The 19001-nt window shown below is 46.3% G+C and overlaps 5 protein-coding genes across 5 annotated transcripts; 2 read left to right on the forward strand and 3 right to left on the reverse strand.

The window, feature by feature from the left end:
• Window positions 1-836: 836 nt before the first annotated feature.
• N7498_001909 (uncharacterized protein) lies at window positions 837-1295 on the reverse strand (the record flags this gene model as incomplete). The annotated part of the gene is made up of 1 exon (XM_058448971.1): window positions 837-1295. One exon carries the CDS (start codon window positions 1293-1295, stop codon window positions 837-839), a length of 459 nt encoding a protein of 152 aa, XP_058311315.1.
• A 1361-nt stretch (window positions 1296-2656) lies between these two features.
• N7498_001910 (uncharacterized protein) lies at window positions 2657-3453 on the forward strand (the record flags this gene model as incomplete). The annotated part of the gene is made up of 2 exons (XM_058448972.1): window positions 2657-2742; window positions 2790-3453. The coding sequence occupies 2 exons, from the start codon at window positions 2657-2659 to the stop codon at window positions 3451-3453; spliced, it is 750 nt and encodes a 249-aa protein (XP_058311316.1).
• A 64-nt stretch (window positions 3454-3517) lies between these two features.
• On the reverse strand, window positions 3518-4619 carry N7498_001911 (uncharacterized protein; the record flags this gene model as incomplete). Its single annotated transcript, XM_058448973.1, has 2 exons — window positions 3518-4121; window positions 4183-4619. The coding sequence occupies 2 exons, from the start codon at window positions 4617-4619 to the stop codon at window positions 3518-3520; spliced, it is 1041 nt and encodes a 346-aa protein (XP_058311317.1).
• Window positions 4620-5372: 753 nt separating this feature from the next.
• N7498_001912 (uncharacterized protein) lies at window positions 5373-6047 on the forward strand (the record flags this gene model as incomplete). The annotated part of the gene is made up of 2 exons (XM_058448974.1): window positions 5373-5566; window positions 5945-6047. The coding sequence occupies 2 exons, from the start codon at window positions 5373-5375 to the stop codon at window positions 6045-6047; spliced, it is 297 nt and encodes a 98-aa protein (XP_058311318.1).
• Window positions 6048-17158: 11111 nt separating this feature from the next.
• N7498_001913 (hotdog fold domain-containing protein) lies at window positions 17159-17747 on the reverse strand (the record flags this gene model as incomplete). The annotated part of the gene is made up of 2 exons (XM_058448975.1): window positions 17159-17569; window positions 17628-17747. 2 exons carry the CDS (start codon window positions 17745-17747, stop codon window positions 17159-17161), a joined length of 531 nt encoding a protein of 176 aa, XP_058311319.1.
• Window positions 17748-19001: the final 1254 nt, after the last annotated feature.

Consider the following 19001-nt stretch of genomic DNA (forward strand, 5'->3'; position numbering starts at 1 on the left):
GACGGACAGTTGCACTCGAAATCAAACAGATGAGCGTTTTTGACTTTGCGCCTGGAAACAAAAATTGTTCGTCAGAAACACATTCTCTACAACGAGGGGAGGCCTATTCGCAGGAAATCAACAACTAACGCTTCCTGCAGAGTTACAGATCTTTGTTACGCCATACACATCTTCGCACAGGCCAGGGCCAGGAAAACCTCACAGAAGCCAATCCCAAGGTTGAATAGGGGCTCCACCATGAGCGAAAAAGAAGTAGCCGATAAAATGGATCCGGACGGGCCTGTGAGTTGACCTCATCCGTCATCTTGCTTTGCATACTAATATCAGCCTTGATGAAGACTATCTACGATGAATGGAAATCAGCCGACGGCCTTTTTGGAGGACAGCCCGAGGATAAATTGATTACTTTCAAGTCGAGCAGCGATGGTTCAGTTGGATTTGTAAGGGTTGTTGGCGGAGAAGAAGGATATACTATTCAAGGCGAACGGACTTTTCGTATCCCTTCTGGGGCCAGCTTTGAGGTATTGGGTTGCATGGTCAAGTTCACTCGAGCTTGAGCTTGGTCAATTTGAACTTATTAATCGCCTGCATCAATGTCTTTCGATCCACTCTGATGGTGCAAGAACCATCTTGATCTTGACTTGTGGGTATCAAAATGGTCAAGCAGCCAGTCTTGCTACCTCCCTGTGTTTGCTCTTGATCCCATTGTTTGCTGTCATATATCCCTTGCTGCATTGTATCCAAAAATGATTCGAGTTCGTTGCGAGGGACCAGACCGTATGCATATTGAATCTCTGCCGGAACCGGTTAGCGAGGCCGATGATTCATTGAGTGTTCTACTTGCGTCTGCTCTCTGGCCCAGGGAAAATTGTACGCATAAAATCAAGGTACAGTGGGCTTCCGGCATATCCTTGTTCCACTGCTACCGATTCGAAAAATTCCTTTTCTTTCAAGCCTAGGAAAAATTGGAATCCCTTGTAATCACCAAGACCAACCAAGTAATTGATGACTGGTTGGAAGTTAGGAGTGTAGCAAACACTGGGCGGTATGGTCAAAACAAGGGCAAGGAAGAGATGACTGCTAACGTCTTCGATTTCCCTATACTTTTCACGGGAGCGGGAGTGTCGCCATTTCGTTGAAGATGGAGTGGAATCACTAGTAGCTTCGAGCCAAATGAGGCTGAGGCGATTCCGCTCGATGATATCCTTATCGTCCTTAATCAGACCAATAGATTGCAGCTGAGTAATTTTAGCGAATATCTTGTGAATGAATGTGTCTCGTTCAGTAGGATCCATGCTCCAAAACAGCAGGCCTATGGATTGGGTTGACTGAGGTGGAATGGGATGGGATGGGATGGGATGGGATGGACTGGGATGGGGAAGGAGGGGTCGAATGGAATGGAATGGGATGGGATGGGATGGGATGGGATGGGATGGGATGGGATGGGATGGGATGGGAGGGGTCGAATGGAATGGAATGGGATGGGATGGGATGGGATGGGATGGGATGGGATGGGAGGGGTCGAATGGAATGGAATGGGATGGGATGGGATGGGATGGGATGGGGTGGGATGGAATGGAATGGGATGGGATGGGATGGGATGGGATGGGGTGGGATGGGATGGGATGGGATGGGATGGGATGGGATGGGATGGGATGGGATGGGATGGGGCGGGATGGGATGGGATGGGGCGGACTGATGGGATACGTAAAATACAGTTGCTATTTTAAGAACCAGGAGATCGACGGAATTACTATATGTGGACTAGTGTGCTTCAAGCTAGGGGGTTCGGGAATGAAAGTCTTAGAGAAGAGAGGTAAATCTGAATTCGAATACTACTGCTTCCTGTCGGATCCGTGAATCGAAGCTACTCGAGCAGTAATTCATTTTACCTGGGCCACAAGCATTTAAGCTAAGCATCACGATCCTTCACTTCTATAACCGCGATTGGTGACCATGTGGCATCGCCCTCGGGTGGGATATAATTTCAAGCTCGGGATCATTCCACCATGCAGTTTTTGCGCCCCCTGGTTGGTGTGGCCGCTTCCCCAGTCGTAGCTTGACCCGACGCGGTGATCCGTGATCAACTCTGTAGCGAGGGAAATTCACCTGCAAGAAAAGATCATCCCCAGTCCTAGAACCAATGGTACAGGCTATATTCCAAAACAGAGATTCCCCTTTGACAGACACGACTTGTTTCTCGGCTGGTAATCCACTGCAGTCAGCATCAATAACCACTATGTATGAGTGGCTGGCTAGGTCAAGGCAGAATCCACGCGTTTCAGCCGCAAGGGCTCATGACCAATGGCCGTTGGTCTGTGGCCGCTGATCTTTTCAATGGTTTCCGTTTGCCTGTTCATGTGTTCTCATCCTGGAAACATGCATAATCGCTTGCGCCAAGAACGCTTAGGCCCTGTGAGCCGCTTCAAATGACAATGTTCCCCGCATGCGAATTATTTCCCCTCGCACTCGCTCAAGCAATTAGTTATGACAGGGATGAAGCAATCTTTGCCGAGCCAGGACATAAATAGGGACGATGTTCTCAATCCTTCTCCTTCCTTTCCGAATCATCCAGCTACAGTAAATATTTCATCATTTACTATACCTCGATTAGAAGCATCTCGGCTGCACGACAGCACACAAAGTTTGAGTCATAATGGCCGCTATAGTTTCTATGCCTCCCACTCTTCCCAGACTTGATAAAGCTCTGGAGATCCAGGACTTTAGCAAGAGCTGTGCTCTGTACGAAACCCATTCGATATATCACACACGTAGCTAACGTTTTATAGATACAACGAGCTCCTCGATGATGCGGATCAGCCTGCCGTTGCTGATGAGCACATTGGGAATCTAGCCGAAATGTTCGTCCGTCACAAGGCTGACAAGTTTCTTGGTATTCATTTGATCCACGGCCACTTCAAAATTCCCAAGAACACCGTCATGCTTGGGACCAATTTTGAGAACAACTCTCTTAGATGGACGAGAATCACCCATGTCAGCGGCATCGACCCTTCTCGTGTCCATGGGCATATTTTCGCCCTCACTCAGGACGGCTTGTGCGCGTACGAGTTACAAGATGGACCTCTTCCGGATCTGTCTAGCGTGGGACCTGGATTCCTTGATGAATTCCTCACGTATATTCTCAACAACAATCTCACCAGTATCATTGGCCTACAAGTCCTTGGCTGCGGAGATGACTCTATGGAGGAGCTTATTCTAGATGAAGGAACTGTCATGGTGAACTCGATTTTTTTGAAGAACACCGTGCCGACCCGCACCACAGGCTGGAAATTCGAGAATTCCGATGGCAATCCACGTGTTTGTGCATCAAACGAAACACATGCGAAAATCAACACGGGCAATCACAGGGTCTTCAATGCAGGAAAGCCTATTCCTAAGTTGGAGAATGTCGAAGACTTGAAAGCCGCTCTTGCTATGGTCGGTGTCCTTTAGTGCTATGTTTTGTATCCAGTTGCCTAGTCATGTTCACATGCTCTCTTCTCTCTAGTTCATCTAATCATACCAAGTCCATGAACCTCGTAGCTGGGTTAATCAACAGCCCGTCTAAATCACGCATGCCATATGCTCCACTTTCATCATCATCAGAAATCGGTACAGGCTTTGGCTCATTCGGAAGACGACTTGTGAAGCCAAGCCACAACAGTGTTCCAGCAATCCTGGCGGCTTTGATGGTATTGATCGTTTCATTGTCCACTCCGGTTTCTTGACTGAACGTAGTCCAGAATATCTCATCCAAAAGGCGATAATCATCGTACCTGGACCAGCCATGTTTCAAATGAATCTTACTTATCAAACGATCATGGGCGTAGAGATTTATACCGAATGGGGCAATCTCAGCTTCGGCCCAATCAACCACGCCGAGCAGATTGCAAGAGTTTTCATCCACCAGCATGTTGAAGGAACCAAAATCATTGTGTAGTAGCACCATAGGAAGTGAGAAGATTGCCGGCAACGAGTCCAGAGATTTCTTGATCAATGGACGGAATCGAATTGGAAGAGCTTCAAGTAATAAATTTAGGTCTCGCTCGTACTGATGGCTTAGGTTCTCGCGGTATGTTTGATCAACATCCTGAGGACCCCTCCAAGATAGAGCAAAGAACCTACATAGTAAGACATGTAATCAGTAATTTTATATATATCACCTAGAATTGAATCACATACTTTGCGTTGTCGGCCACAAGATTTTGGCGCCAGCGAGAGAACTCGGGCGAGTTTTCAGGTACCTCACCGTTATGGGCTAGGATGAAATCCAGGTGAGAGATGCCTGGCATTCGGTTCATCACGTATATGTAAAGCGGTTCTTTAATCTCGTGATCTTCCCCAATCTGTCCCTTAAAGGAGATCTGGGGCATCAAGTTACCGTAAATGGCTTTAGCGAGGTTCATAATGTCTATGTTCAGCGCTAGCGACTTCAGACGATACTGCACGACGAATTCGGCGTCAGGACCAGCATAGACAGTGTAGCTACACACGCCTTGTACGTCGACTGGAGTGACATTGCCACCAAGATGCTCACTCGCATAGTTGTCACAGGCTGAGCGAGTCGTTGTAGTCTTCTCGAAGAATGCCACAATTTCTTGTTCAACCTCGTAATTCATATCGCTGGTAGCCGGCGTTTGGCGTTCGAAATGTTGAAAATAGAGCAGATTCAACAGAAGAGCTGTTAGGGGAAGGGAACCAAATTAACAACGTACAAGAATGACGAGAGGAAGAGCGGTGTGCTGACAAATAGGGGTTGGGGGCTGGTTTGCCAAATGCAGGTCTAATGCATGAGACAGCTATACAGCCACTTTTTGATGTAGGAAATTCTGCCAGTGTGGTCGATGGATCTTGGTCGTATGCTCTTCCCTCCTCCCATTCAGACAATCAAAGCAGCTTAAGAGCATCAGGGTGCGACTGATTCTCGAGTACAATAGATATGGAGGGACTAAAGCTAGACCGCGTCGCGTAAGGAATACCAAAATACCCATGAGTTAGAGCGTATTACGAGTCATATTCCCATGGTTTGAGCGGGTCGAGCAGAGATATCTTTACACATAATAGAAGGCCATGAAAGTTCCATGTTAGCTTCTACAGGTACCAGTGTTACGACCCTGCAACAGCCAGCTAATGGAGGGGCTGTTTAAACAACGATGGGCCACCGAGAGCCAACCAGTTTGAAGGGGCCATGCGCTAGCTCCAACGTCACGTGCATCTACTGGTACCTGGGGACGCCCCAGGAAAAGATTCAGGAAAACGCGCCAGAAACGGCCGCCGTCTCACAGGTTCCTCAGATACCGCCATAATACACCAACCTGTGAAAGAGACGCCGAAACCTGCGCCCAATTTACCGTCACCAATATTACTGTAAGATGGGATGGGATGGGATGGGATGGGATGGGATGGGATGGGATGGGATGGGATGGGATGGGATGGGATGGGATGGGATGGGATGGGATGGGATGGGATGGGATGGGATGGGATGGGATGGGATGGGATGGGATGGGATGGGATGGGATGGGATGGGATGGGATGGGATGGGATGGGATGGGATGGGATGGGAGTGGTAAAGCGGGTTGGGTTACAAGGACTTTAGGATCCTGATGGTACTTCTGTGTCTTGCAAAATAAAAATTTCGTTAGGAAATATTGTGGTCGCGGTCCAAGCGCTCCAAATTACAAGTCTTTTCCCAAATACAGCCGCCATCAGAAAGGTTCGTGCTACATTGCACCTGGCACTAGCCAGCAGCTGTCGTCTCGTACATATTGAAAAATTTACTGGTTCAACGAGGGAAGGGTGAAACTCCCGTAGCTTAGAGAGCCAAACTATAATCTGCTTCGATGTGCACTTGGGAAGCCAATCGTAACTAAAACCAATCGTCGTGACCTCTCAAGATCCAACCACAAGGGTCGTAATAGATTTATCAGGATCTTAATGCTTACAGTAAGGTCACGGAAGAACTGCGCTTTGACGAGATCCCTGTTGACCACCTGCATAGGCCAGACACGGCCATGCACCTAAAACCCCCGGGTTCAAGATCCAATTAAGAGAGAAGAAGGAAAATGTGAAAAAGTACTTAGGGTCGATTGGGTATAAAGTCCAACTTATATTGCTATCAATACGCGGCGTCTGATTCAATGAATTTGTTCGAGAGACTCTCGAAGTGGCTCTCTCGTAATCGAGAAAACCTCTCAGTCTCACACCAAAACAGCTCTATCGAGAGCTTCCACAACCTCGACCCTGAGTTTCATTCCGATCGCTGGTCTCGTAACGAACCAAGGCTCTTGATAGCACAACGTCTAGAATCTCGCTCCTTTCCTGCCGAGTTGCCTTCTTTACCGACAAAGGCCTTTCTACGTGAACCATATCCACATATCGAGCAGCGGAAGCCACTAGGGCCTATCTACAAGGCTCCACGCCAGCGCGACGAGCCAGTGGTTTTCAACCCCACGCCACCTCTCAAGGAAGAAGAATTGGTAGGAAAGGACAGAATACCATGGCTTCCAATTTGCAGTTGTAAGCACTTGCTTTCTCATCTTTATCATGCGGCCCACTAACCGGGAACAGATTGACAGACGCCAATCAAAGAGCGAAGCTCACGAGACCATCAGACATCAGAGTTCTGAAAAGTTATCATGGAGAAGTGCATACTTACTTCCCCGTTCGGAAGAGCGTTCTTCTCTTCACCGCGGAATTGGAAGACGAAAGAAAGAAGACTGTGTCTATTGATCCACTAGACATTATTGGGGAGGGTGCGGCGATAGACCAGCGACATCGACACTCAAGCAGGCAAGCACAGTACGTGATACCAGAGGAAGAGTGGAAAATATTATTGCGTAAGTATGCAGGGATGTTGGCTGTAAATTAGTTTCTCTCAGTGTCTATGTCAGGAAAGCACCCGTTTCCAAGGATTTGTTTTCATGTTGCACCACGTACTTCCGGTATGACATTTTTAGTGTCACAAAACCGATGTTCTCACGTCAAATTCAACAAAAGGCCCTGGCCCAAACGGACTAGAAATATGGTTTCTATTACAAGATATCGTCCATGAAAGCCAGGGGGCCCCAACTCCGTATTGGAGGCTTGCGGGGGATAAACTGCAGAAGTCATATTGTGGGAAAGATTATGCAAGCTAAAGCATGTGAAATAGACCAGGGGAATCAACACTCCAATAGAAAACGAGTCCCAAATGACGACGATTGACGACGATTCTTCTAAGATACGGGCAGTCGATTAAGTTGACTCGTCTGTCCACCGCTACTTCTGGATGACCAGCTAAGTCTGTTATTTAAATGAATCACTTCGCCGCTCAACACAATTTTTCTATTCCTGAATTCACCATTTCGTCTACCCCTCTACTTCCCCCTTCTTCCTGTCATATTACTACGGGAAAGATGGAAAGAGAATTTGCAATCTTGCTCTTGGCTGCCGAGAAAACAGGATACACCCATATCTGCCCGAGATGCCTCCAACTTTTGAGAGGACCGGAATCTCGTACTATACATTGCAACAATATGAGAGACGAAATTCATCAAGGGCTTGGCTTGAACCTTCGAAAACACTTCCCGCAATTCCTCCGCTGTTATCGACAAGCGGTTGGGTGGGATGTAAACCTCTCCTTGGAGAGTGGCCCCGGTCGTAACTCTTTTGCTAAATTCTTTGAGATCAAAACGGTTCTCTGCTATAAAATTTGTGAGTCTTCGACACCCCTTGGGCACTACATTGGTAAACGGTCTCTTATTCAAACTCAGTGGAGGAAAGCGAGTATCAAAGAGCCCTTCTCAGTGCCGTTCTTGATATCTGACTATCCTTCAATGAGTAAGTGCTTCCACTATCAAAAAGCCAGTGAAGAGACTGATCAGGTTATAAAGCCGAAGCTACATCAAGAGGTATTCTAATATCTCAGTCTGGACTGATAGACGGCACTCCGGTATGGATATCCCTCGAGAGAATAACACTTGGGCGTCTGCGAGAAGTGAAAAGGAGATCCATCTTCTGGGGGTGATATCAAGGCTGCAGAAAGATAAGAAATGATCAGGGATAGATGATAGGACTCTGATACACTATTGGATACACAGATAGCTTGTCGATTGTGTTTGCTTGATGACCGGGGATCAGAGGATGGAAATAGTTACACATAAGACCATTTTCCTTTGGCCACATAATACTCAATGAGCCCCAACCCATAGATTAGCTTCCTCTTGAAAGCTTTTACCGATACCGGAGCAGCTATTATGATATAACTTCCATGGATATCTTCGCATACTCTGTCAATGTCTTTCGATGGTTCGGCGAAGAAGCAGAGGAGCTGGCGAAAAGGGGGAGCTTCAATTCTTGCGTCGAAGTGCCATGTGAGAAGTGAAAGGACTAAGAGTGAATCGTCGGCGAGATCTTCAACCATTTTTTGCACATGCTTGTCCAATTCCTTGGTTTTGCTCAACACGGCCAGTAAGGCTTTTTCGCTTCTGCGTTTTCTGAAATGTTGACAGGCATCCAGCAGGGAAGCGGTGTCGGGATCGAGCTGCATTTTTTTTGTGTTTGTATCTGTCTCTTCTGTACCCAGCCACCATATTTGCAAAGCCATCAACGCTATGTGAGCGGAGAATTGGAGGTAGGCATCGGGAGTCTGTACATTCTATTTTAGCGTAAGAAAGAGAAGAAAGAACTTCCTACCTACCATTGCTGTCGTCCACGCACCAATGTGAAGAGTTGATGGGAAGGGCTCGGTATTGAAGGGATACACCGGGCCATGGACTAGGATCTGCTTCGCTATATAGGCCCAGCTTTAATAGATAGTAACGTGATATTCCCGACGCACAGACACTAAAATGACAATACATTTCCATTACTCTGTATTTGAGATTTTCTGAAAGCGCTTGTAATGAGATGGAAGTGGATCCGCTGTGCATGCCCTGAGGGCATTGCGGAGCCGCGATGATCCTCGCATCGGTACTCGGCGAGATCGAAGGGCGGATTGGACAGAGTCAAGCCCCTCAAATGCGAGGTAGGAGAACAGTGCGTTACGCATGTGTAGGAGCCATTACAAACAATTTTCTTGGCGCGGCGTCGCCGTGTATACAACGCAGCTTCCACCCTTTTCGCCCCCGTCCATGCATTAACTCTCCTTTGCGATAGAGGTCATGTCCGCATATAAAACTCAGATGAGTTCTTTTCGACCAAAGATAAGCGGCGTGCGTTGAGTTTGTTATGATCAGACAAGGCAGGTTCTAATCTCGAGGCAGTCGCGCCCCGTTTTGCTTTCAGAGGAGGTACTTCGTCCGGCGGCCGAAGACTTGTTGAGGGTCTGTGGAGAGTTTTTCGCAACGAAGCCCGAAATTTCGAATAGATATGCTCAGGATGTCCTGCGGTACGAGTCCCAATAAGTGTTGAAACCTCGTCACTTACAGATACGATGCTTATCATATTATCCAAAGCGATCTCATCGCCAGACAGGTCACTGTCCTTGCACGGCAACAATCCTATACGGTACTTGCCCTACTGGCCCATATTGAATGGCACTTCGACTCGCAGTATGGCTTACCCAAAGGCATTGTCGACCCAAGTCCTGAATATCAATCTCCGCCCGAAGTCTTTGGATTTTTCCAAGATTTTGAGAAAAGCCGCTCTTTACCTGAAAGAATGTGCTGTTATCTATTTGAAAAGTCGGAATTGATGGAATGGGCAGGCTTGGGAAGCCAGGAAATACTTAAGAGAAAAGTTGTGTCGGAGAGAAAGGTTGTGTTTAGGAGAAGAGTTGAAGACATCATCTGGTCGCTCGGGTCTTCCCTGCTGCGTGCATTGAAAATTGCGGATGGCAAAACATTTTGATTGAACCATGTATCATCCCAGGCTTTCTTAAAAAGCTATGTTAGTTCATAAGAGAGACTTGGAATTGAAGCTGTGATATTCGTTCCTCAGTATTTCGTACCCTTGGTGACTTACCTTGGAATGTAATTCGATGTTATTAACAACAATAGTTCTTGGTAAAAGAATACCATAATGCCATGATCTGCCCGAGACTGAGCTAATTTACCCCTAGCACTCACCCATGAATACGCCGTAATATAAGCGCATTGGAATGTTTTGTAAGATTGCCGCGTGGGCCCGCAGTCAAAGCCACTAAGGGCGAGGACCAATGGTGACCCATAAGAGGGCTCAGGTCAAGTGATGCAGAGGAAAAGGGAGGATAGGAACAGCCTTTTACGTCTATTTTTATTCTGTATGCTGCTTTGCACTCGTAATGATGGTAAAATCACCGCTTGGGCCCCCTAAAAAACTGTTCTACAACTGAAATGGCTGGGTTTTGATCGAGGACGTGGGCGCAGCGAAGGCTCGACCAAGAATGAAGTCGGTCCGGGTTACTTCGGAACACCTATTTTAGGCAAGAGCAAATTTCGGTTGAGACACTAAACCCGGAGATCCGACACTAGGTGAGTTCGCTTACAGTGGGTGCAGCTAGTTTTGTGCTTCCAGCCAGGAGTGAGAATCAATTGCAAGCCCGAGAATATCGATCGCCCCTTCCTTTCCGTTCGCGCATTCTGACCAGAGTGCAGATTACAGTTTCATTTTCACTCATCGATTCTGCAGCTTTAAGGCAATAACAGGTGCTTTGTCTCTCTGAGCACCATAACCTGTTCAAAGGCTGCTGATTCCTGTGCCAGAATGGACCACGGGGAAGCTCCATTCAATCTCAGTACAGAGCCCCCGTTCATGAGCATCCCCACAAACTACCCCTACGACGCAACATGCGCATCATGGCCAGAATCGACTCCTGGAGCTGATCCATTGCATTGGCTTCACCAGAGCCGCCAAGGGCCAAACTGGATGGCAGCACCTGCATCTTCATTTATCAGTCAGTCTCCCGAGCCAACTTTGAGATATCGCAAAATAAGACCTCGATTATCGCATGAATTACCGCCCGTAACACCCGCAACATGTCCACGGAAGTCTAAGGGAGAAAAGAATTTGGGGCGTGAGAAGCGTTCGAAGCACTCAAGAGAGTCAGGCCAGAAAAGTGTCCAGAATCCAACCAACAAAACACGTCGAACTTTATCTGGTGTGACTGACCCGTCGAACCCACTAGCCAGAGATGTTGAAATGAGGTTTGCATAGTTGAACTTCCGAACTCATTTCATCGCAGTGGCTAACTATTGAGTCTCGCAGTGCAACAAATACACCCTCGACGCCGAGGCACAGTTCAACTTTGCAGGGCCCGTGCTCTTTGTCGTTTCAATATCCTCCAGACCATCAAGAGGATGTTCGTGAGCTCCAAGGTCATTCAATCGCCACTCAGCAAATGCAGTCGCTCCAAGCGATCTTATCCCCTTCCCACTTTGGAGAGCCACCCCACCATTCGTATGAGAGACACGTGTATTACTGTACAGCTGAGGTTCCTATCGAGGCTCTCCAGCAGGCGTTGAAAAGTCAAGTTTTACGGTCACTGAGGGTTTTGCGTCAGATATCGAAAGAATTCTGTGAGCTCAACCTGGAACTCGAAATAATCAATGGCTGGGTGGCAGAAGTCGAAGGTGTTGATGCCACGCTGATCCCTGTTGGGTTGAATCCTGCGCTCCTGGTGCTTGTTCCTTTCGAAACCCTTAACCAGATCCTCGCAGAATGTGTCATGGCGTCAGGTCCCACGCGAGACTTGATTCTCCGGAGTCAAGCGCTCGAGTTGTTGAGCGCTCGAGTTGTTGAAATTTGTCCAGACTTATGCGGAGAAGTACCACCTATTCCAGAATTTCTGGGTCTATTTCGATATTAGAAGATGGATAGAAATACTTAGCCGCGGTCAGCATCTCAAATGATTTCTTTTCCTTAGATGTCACAAATAGCCTTTTGTTCTTTCCATCTCTTCTGATGCCATCTCCCATCTTAAGTCCTGTCCAAGTCCAATTTCCCTGGGCATTTTGCAACACATTTATTGCAAATTACCACATCTTCAAGAGGCATAGGGGCACTCCCTGCGTTTTGGAGATATAACTGCTCTTGTTCCTTCTCGACGCGATTTTGCAAGCCATCCCGAGGTGTCCGCCCGTATGCTCTTCTCGGTGCTTGCACCCGTCTTCAAAATAGAGAATAGGTATCATCAGCTCTAGCAACCATAGATCCAGACGTATGGTTTTTCTGTTTGCTAGATCCGTTGTAGTGGCCTCCAAAGTTGATGGGACGCAAAGTGCACTTTCAAACGCCTCATATAGACCATGCGTCTCCCTTTGCCGATGTCGTAGCAGTTGCAACCTTCTTGCATTATTTTATCCTTTCGATCGTATTTTCTCTTTTCGATGGATGGTAAGACCAGTTAAACCGACTCGTTCACGGAGGAAGCCTGCGAGTCTTTCCAAATCGTTAGTTCGAGCGTTTCACAGTATGTAAGCATCGTGGGACTTACCAGACTGACTTGGTTTTCTTTCTCTTGGACAGCGTGCGATACAACCTAGCGCTTGTTGGATGGGGTTTCTCAAACTTGTTTGAGGTTACTCGACAATCGAAGACGATTCATCTCTTCATCTCCTGAGAAGGGAGTCGGCTAGCGCTAGAGACATGGAGTGAGCCTATGGCAACTAGGTGAGTGACGAAATTGAAAGATAGAAGAGGGTGATGGAGGTGTGAGGGTCGGAGAAGAAGAGGAAGCAGATGTCACTTGAGAACCTGGAAACATCTTCGATTCAGAAAGGCTACTCTTGGTCTTCTTAACTCTTTCACTGCCTGCGTTTCATGATTTGTTCCCACCCCTGGCTGGGTAGACAAGTTAGCTTCATGGGATCCTAGCAGCCTTCCACTTGCCTGGGATGCGGTTTGTGGACGGTCGTCCCTGAGAAGACCAACAGTGCTATCTGCTATCCACGAGGCTCCTCAGAACAAGAAGCCCCCTTATCGCCTTCGTGAGCTCAGATTGCCTAAGTGATTTCAGTATAGGTTGTTATTGGAGCTTGGGAATGCGAGCCAGAAAGCTTTGGGAAGGGAGAAGCGTACCGCTGACTGGCTGTTTTAGGTAAGGCATATTTGTCGTCTGCACTGCTCTCCTCCTAAACCCTCGCACATCCGATTACTCCACCCGGCTTCCCCGTCTCATATCACCATCAGTTTTCTATAAAGCCGCGTATCGTTTTATTCTCGGTATGAACACCAAAAAGCTTCTACTCTACCTCGCGGTAGAGGGTGGCACGTCCGCAAAGCACCATCCAAGGTAAACGTTGTTCGACCGTGCGCTGAGAAATAACCCATCACTAAAACGCCAGGTTTCTCTACAAGAGCAGCTCACGACTTCCTTGAATGACTTCCTTTTCCTTGAATCCTTTTTGCCAGATTCAAGCTCACCATACTCTCCAAAGCGCTGTTCAGACTTGAGCCTGAAAAGACCGATTCACCAAGACCTTCCACCGAACGAACTCCTTAAATTAATTAGAAATACAGGCTTGTCTCACATGGTACTGGTACCAATGCGAGTAGCAAGATTGTCGTGGCCTCTCCCATCTGCCTCCTCGTCGCATTTTCATCATGCACGACTCCTCGAGCTTTCCAACCAAAACGTCGTATGATTTCGGTGACAACAAATGGTTTGGATGTGATATTATTTGGATAAAGGTGTGTTTATCATAACCAGTCTGCTGGTGGGGTTCTCTAAGGGTTGCTCCGGTGTCAGATCAGAAGCCCTGCGACCGCAGTGAAAGATGGCTCTTACGCGAGATTCTTTGCGGGTAAGGACTTGTCTGATTGACATGTCGCATACTTTGACTCTATCTCTTTATAATTGGCAGATTACTGTTCTCAGAAACACTTTTCTGGTTTAAAAATTATCCCTAAATACCCCTGAACGGGTTCACGCCAGTTCAATCATCAACTACGTCCATATAATCGCTCATCGCCGAGGTTCTCACGACATGGCATATGGGTCTTGGTGCTAGAGGGGAGAATTACTTGCAATGGAAGCGTGTGAGGCCGCCTCGTCTCAGGAGCTGATGTTTTTTTTTCCTTAAAACGCGAAACTACAAGCAGTCTGAGGAACTGAGCAAGGATATATGGGGTCAATTTTGGTAAGCTCAAATGCGTACGCTAAGTCCATACTAATCACCGGAATACGAACAGGATATTCAAAAGCCATTGAGCCGAATTGATCTCTCCTCCTTTTCGGACCGCTTCCATCTCCCATTTGATTTCCAGTCTTCTTCGCGCTTGATTGCCACTTGGCGCACTTTTCGATGACGTGATGAGCACATAAAAGGGAAACCTTGATACGAATCTGCTTTTATTATCAGCGAGCGGCATAGACAGGCATACAGTGGCTTTTAAAATACAATTTCGGTTATATGTCATCCTCCAACTTTCCCCGAGTACGGTCACCAGCCGGATTGACTGTGGCCTTTCTATCCCTCTTGAGCACCAATGGCTCATATTCCAAGCCCGACCATAACCTTCCAAGCCAATAGGCTGCCAAAAAAAGATCTACGGCGTTGATACTATTCCCCGCGGTGGATGACACAGTGGAAAAAGTTACCTGCATAACCCCTGTAGCTAAAATAGACATCGGAACGGGCGTCGCATTCGCCGTTTGTGATAAGGATTCTGTGTAAAAAATGACTTGACATACGTCTATCTGGCGCTCTACATGTTTCCATGATACTTGTTTATTAATATTACTGATCACAGAAGGAAGCTATCGAAGACGACCTGAAATCAAACGTATCATTTCTTCCCGATTAGCTGGTAATGGAATGAGAAACAGAATCGCTTGCGACTATTGTGTATATAAGCAGTTATACTTGGTCATCTTCCAGGCTTTCGATAGCGGACGGAATCAGCACACATCCTTAAGGGTTGGTTGCGGGCCTCATTCGCTTGGACTAAGGAAAATTCTGGAGTCTGTCGCCTCAGGTTTTGCTTCTCACTGGCTAGTTTTATGACATGTGCTGCGGTATCACAAAGAAGAAAACCTGAAAGATTGTGATGCGAGGTTGTGACCTCGCGTGTACTGCTTTTGTCTGGACTGCCCTTAGCACAATGGTTCATGCGAATGAGAGCTCCTCTGGCAAAGCCTGGCTTTCTGAGACTAAGCCTTTCAGGAAAGGACGACACCTTGACCTTTCGCCCCGCTTTCTTGCAGTTTCGTCTCTAAAACCGTCTGATCATCTCTCTTACTAGCGTCATACCGGGCTAGAAAAATAGCTCCGGCTGTGCTCTAAAAAAGCCGATAGCCCCTTTAAAGGACGATTTATTCTCCAATCTCTTTTTTCATCGTCGCGATCAGCTCGTTCTTTCGAAGACTGTACAGACGAGCAACATCGCTTTACGGACTTTTATCCTAACCTTCATAGTCCGGGTCAACTCTTCGTCGTCTCATGATATTTGACAACGTTTCATTTGCACACGGTACTTGCTTCCACCTTTTTCAAGATGCCTTATTACCGGAACGTCGTCAGTCAAGATTCGGCATCATGCTACCCTAATCTTACGTGGAGCATGTGTTGCTTCTCCAACGGTAAACTATCAACCCCGGCTTCTCACTGGGCGAAGCGGAGAAAAATCGAAACATGTATGGCCAAACCCCTCATCTCCTTTCTTACTTTTAACTGACTGTATCTGGAGCACAATTGGCGCATGAGCTCTATCAAAACACACAGTTCAAGTGTAATCAGAATGAAGAAGAAATGCAACTCTGCTCTTGGCGCGAAATGCCAGGTTCTCACTATGGGTTGCCATTGGAAGCAAAAAACCCTTTCACCATTGGCTTTCATGCATTGTTAAAGACAAAAACAGCCGCTATCCCAATATCTACAAAGAACGCCAACTACTTGCGATTTTCTCAACACTCTGGTAACCTATGGGTCCAGGATGATGAGCACATCATGCCAGTACAGCCCATGCTCTCACACTTTGACACTATGGAGCCTACAGCCTCAGACCTATGTGTGGAATCACTAGTCAAACACACTGTTCTCAACATTGTGGCAAAGCACGCTACATCTGCCGTACTGTCGGAAGTACGCTCACGAACCATGTGCTTCAACGCAAACACTTTAGAGACTCTCTATCAAGGTGTTTTTGGACTTCTGAGAGCCATAAATTGCCGCTATATGCTAGTTAAATGGGCAGATGTGATGGGAAAGCGCAAAATGCAAAGATATACTAATAAGCCGAGCTGGTGGCCAAAAACGGTGAACTACCAAGAGCCAAGGAATCTAAAAAGCCATGGTAAGTTGCTCTGATAATATTTGTCTACGTACTAATATATTTTAGAAATCAAATTTGTTTTGTTCTTTCTATTCTGCGGAGGCCACGGGATTCCAATCCCTTTAGGAAGGCTACATAGTGCTTTGACGACAATACAACTAAGCATGGAGGATAGAGCCATGCTGACGTGGATTGTTTTCATAAGACGGGTTCAGCTACTCAACCCTTATCAAAAACTCAGTAAGCTGCAACCAGACTCGCGACTTCTCTGGAATATTCTGACGTCAAAAAGGACCTGCCTCTGAGTCGGTTATTCAAGGACACACCTTCGTCAACCTCGAAAGAAATTGAGCTTTTGTCCCGGTTCGAGCGCAAAGGCGGTCTAGAGAGACCTAATATAGGCCTCAAAAGCATGGTCCAAATTGGTTGATTTGTCTCAGAGATCTATTCTGTTGCAGCATTTTGGTTCTACGCTCGAAATCGTTCAATGGCGAGCCAGCCCGCCCAAAAACCAGTAGTCCTATCGAACAGCACAACTTGGTTTCTCGCTTTTGTTAAGTCTCTTAAGTCATTAATATCTTCTTCATAAAGCTCACGATCTTTCATTGGCTATTCGGAAGCTGGTACATAGTAAATTAGCTTGATCACCCCTCATTTCTGATATTTCCGCAATACAGTGATAAGTTTATAATGCCTCATGTACAGCTCTATAACCTTCTTATATAGTTAATAGTACTACATTCGTCCATTATAAGCCTGGCTTCCTGAAGCGTTTGATTGAAAGAGGATACTGGAAGAAACAACATATTTAAAGGCTCTCTTCCCAAAATAGGTTTGCACCGAGGCATAGAAAAATAGTACCCACGTTCTAATGTATTGCACATATGGTAATGGTCTCTGGACGGAACAATATTGAATTCTCAAAAATTCATAACGTTTTATTGGAAGAAACTCGAAAAGCCCCACCACATAAAGGCCACGATTTGTATCAAACCTTGGGCTTGATGAATAAAGCATCCGCCTGGATGGCATCAAGCCATTCATCAGAGTTCTCTCCCTGAATCTGCACAGACCCTTTCAGATAAATCTTACGGCCTTCAACCTTATCGGGCCACGCACGGAGACGTATCGGCGCCGTAGGCGGAACAGGGCGTACAAATGATGTGTTGAGATTGGCCGTGAATGCTGGTCGACAGCAATCTGCGAGGATGCGGTCCATCAGGAAAGCCAGATATCCACCAAACAACTTTCCATCATAATAGCACATCTGCTGTGAAGGGCTCAACAGCAGAAGAGACTCTACTTCCCACCCCAGGGGGTGTACTTTGAAGGTAGGACGATAGCCTTGGAACAAGGATCGCATCGTTTCGCTCGAAGGCCCCTGCAAGAATGATTGAAGCTGTTTTTTGTTATTAGAACGACGGTGTATTTCATGTGTCCTCAATATTTTGACTCACAGTCGCATTCTTTGCTGAAACAGCGTTCGCGTTGTAAGGGGACGTGCGGTAACCCTCTGCGAGGCATTGGTATCCACGAAAAGATCGAAGGAAAAAGGAAACCAGAAAGCGACGGTTCATTTTGAAATTGAGTTTCTTGTACCAGTTTAGAGAGGGTACATAAATTTTCATGCTGTCAGAAGCATGTCCATTTATGCGGCCGTCAAATATATACCGTCAATTACGTCTGGGACTCGGATTTGGAGACGCCCCCTTAATTACGATCAATAAACAGATTTTTCAACAGTCATTATTATCTTAGATCGCAGAAATCCTCGACATCCATTTCTAAGTCTTAATGTTAACTTTAGACCACGTCGCCGTTCCTCTATTAAAATCAATTCTTGCTTACCAGAGATTGAAGGGACGATTAAAAGTAGGGAACTTGAGCAGGCAGACTCGCGTACGTAGGTTTAGCTTTAACCAAATGGTAGTGGCGTATTTACGATCTAATTCAAGTCAAGGTCTGCGCTCTTTGCCTTCCAAAGCTCGCATGTTTGTGAAATCAGTGAAGATTCAAGACTCGAATGGAAATAGCGAGAACCGGTTATAAAAAAGCGGGCTCTTTTTCTCAATAACTCTCGTGGAGGGATAACAATAGTGACTAGGAATATTATGTGGAGAACGTTAGTGAATAGAAGATCACGACTCTCCCTAACCGCTTTCTTCAATTACTCTTCTTAACCACTCTTCTTAGCCACTCTTCTTAACCACTCTTCTTAACCACTCTTCTTAACCACTCTTCTTAACCACTCTTCTTAACCACTCTTCTTAACCACTCTTCTTAACCACTCTTCTTAACCACTCTTCTTAACCACTCTTCTTAACCACTCTTCTTAACCACTCTTCTTAACCACTCTTCTTAACCACTCTTCTTAACCACTCTTCTTAACCACTCTTCTTAACCACTCTTCTTAACCACTCTTCTTAACCACTCTTCTTAACCACTCTTCTTAACCACTCTTCTTAACCACTCTTCTTAACCACTCTTCTTAACCACTCTTCTTAACCACTCTTCTTAACCACTCTTCTTAACCACTCTTCTTAACCACTCTTCTTAACCACTCTTCTTAACCACTCTTCTTAACCACTCTTCTTAACCACTCTTCTTAACCACTCTTCTTAACCACTCTTCTTAACCACTCTTCTTAACCACTCTTCTTAACCACTCTTCTTAACCACTCTTCTCAAATTGTCTTCTCAATTTTTTTTTACTCTTAAACGTTTATCATACAACGCTTTTTTCGCAGTTGTAGGCGGTTGTAGGCGGTTGTAGGCTGCTTTGCTCTTTCAATGAAAAGAAATGGCTACTTCTTGCTCAAATCACACAAAATA

This window comes from Penicillium cinerascens, assembly GCF_028974065.1.
Source record: "Penicillium cinerascens strain IBT 15544 chromosome Unknown contig_1_segment0_segment0, whole genome shotgun sequence".
NCBI classification, from domain to species: Eukaryota; Fungi; Ascomycota; class Eurotiomycetes; order Eurotiales; family Aspergillaceae; genus Penicillium; species Penicillium cinerascens.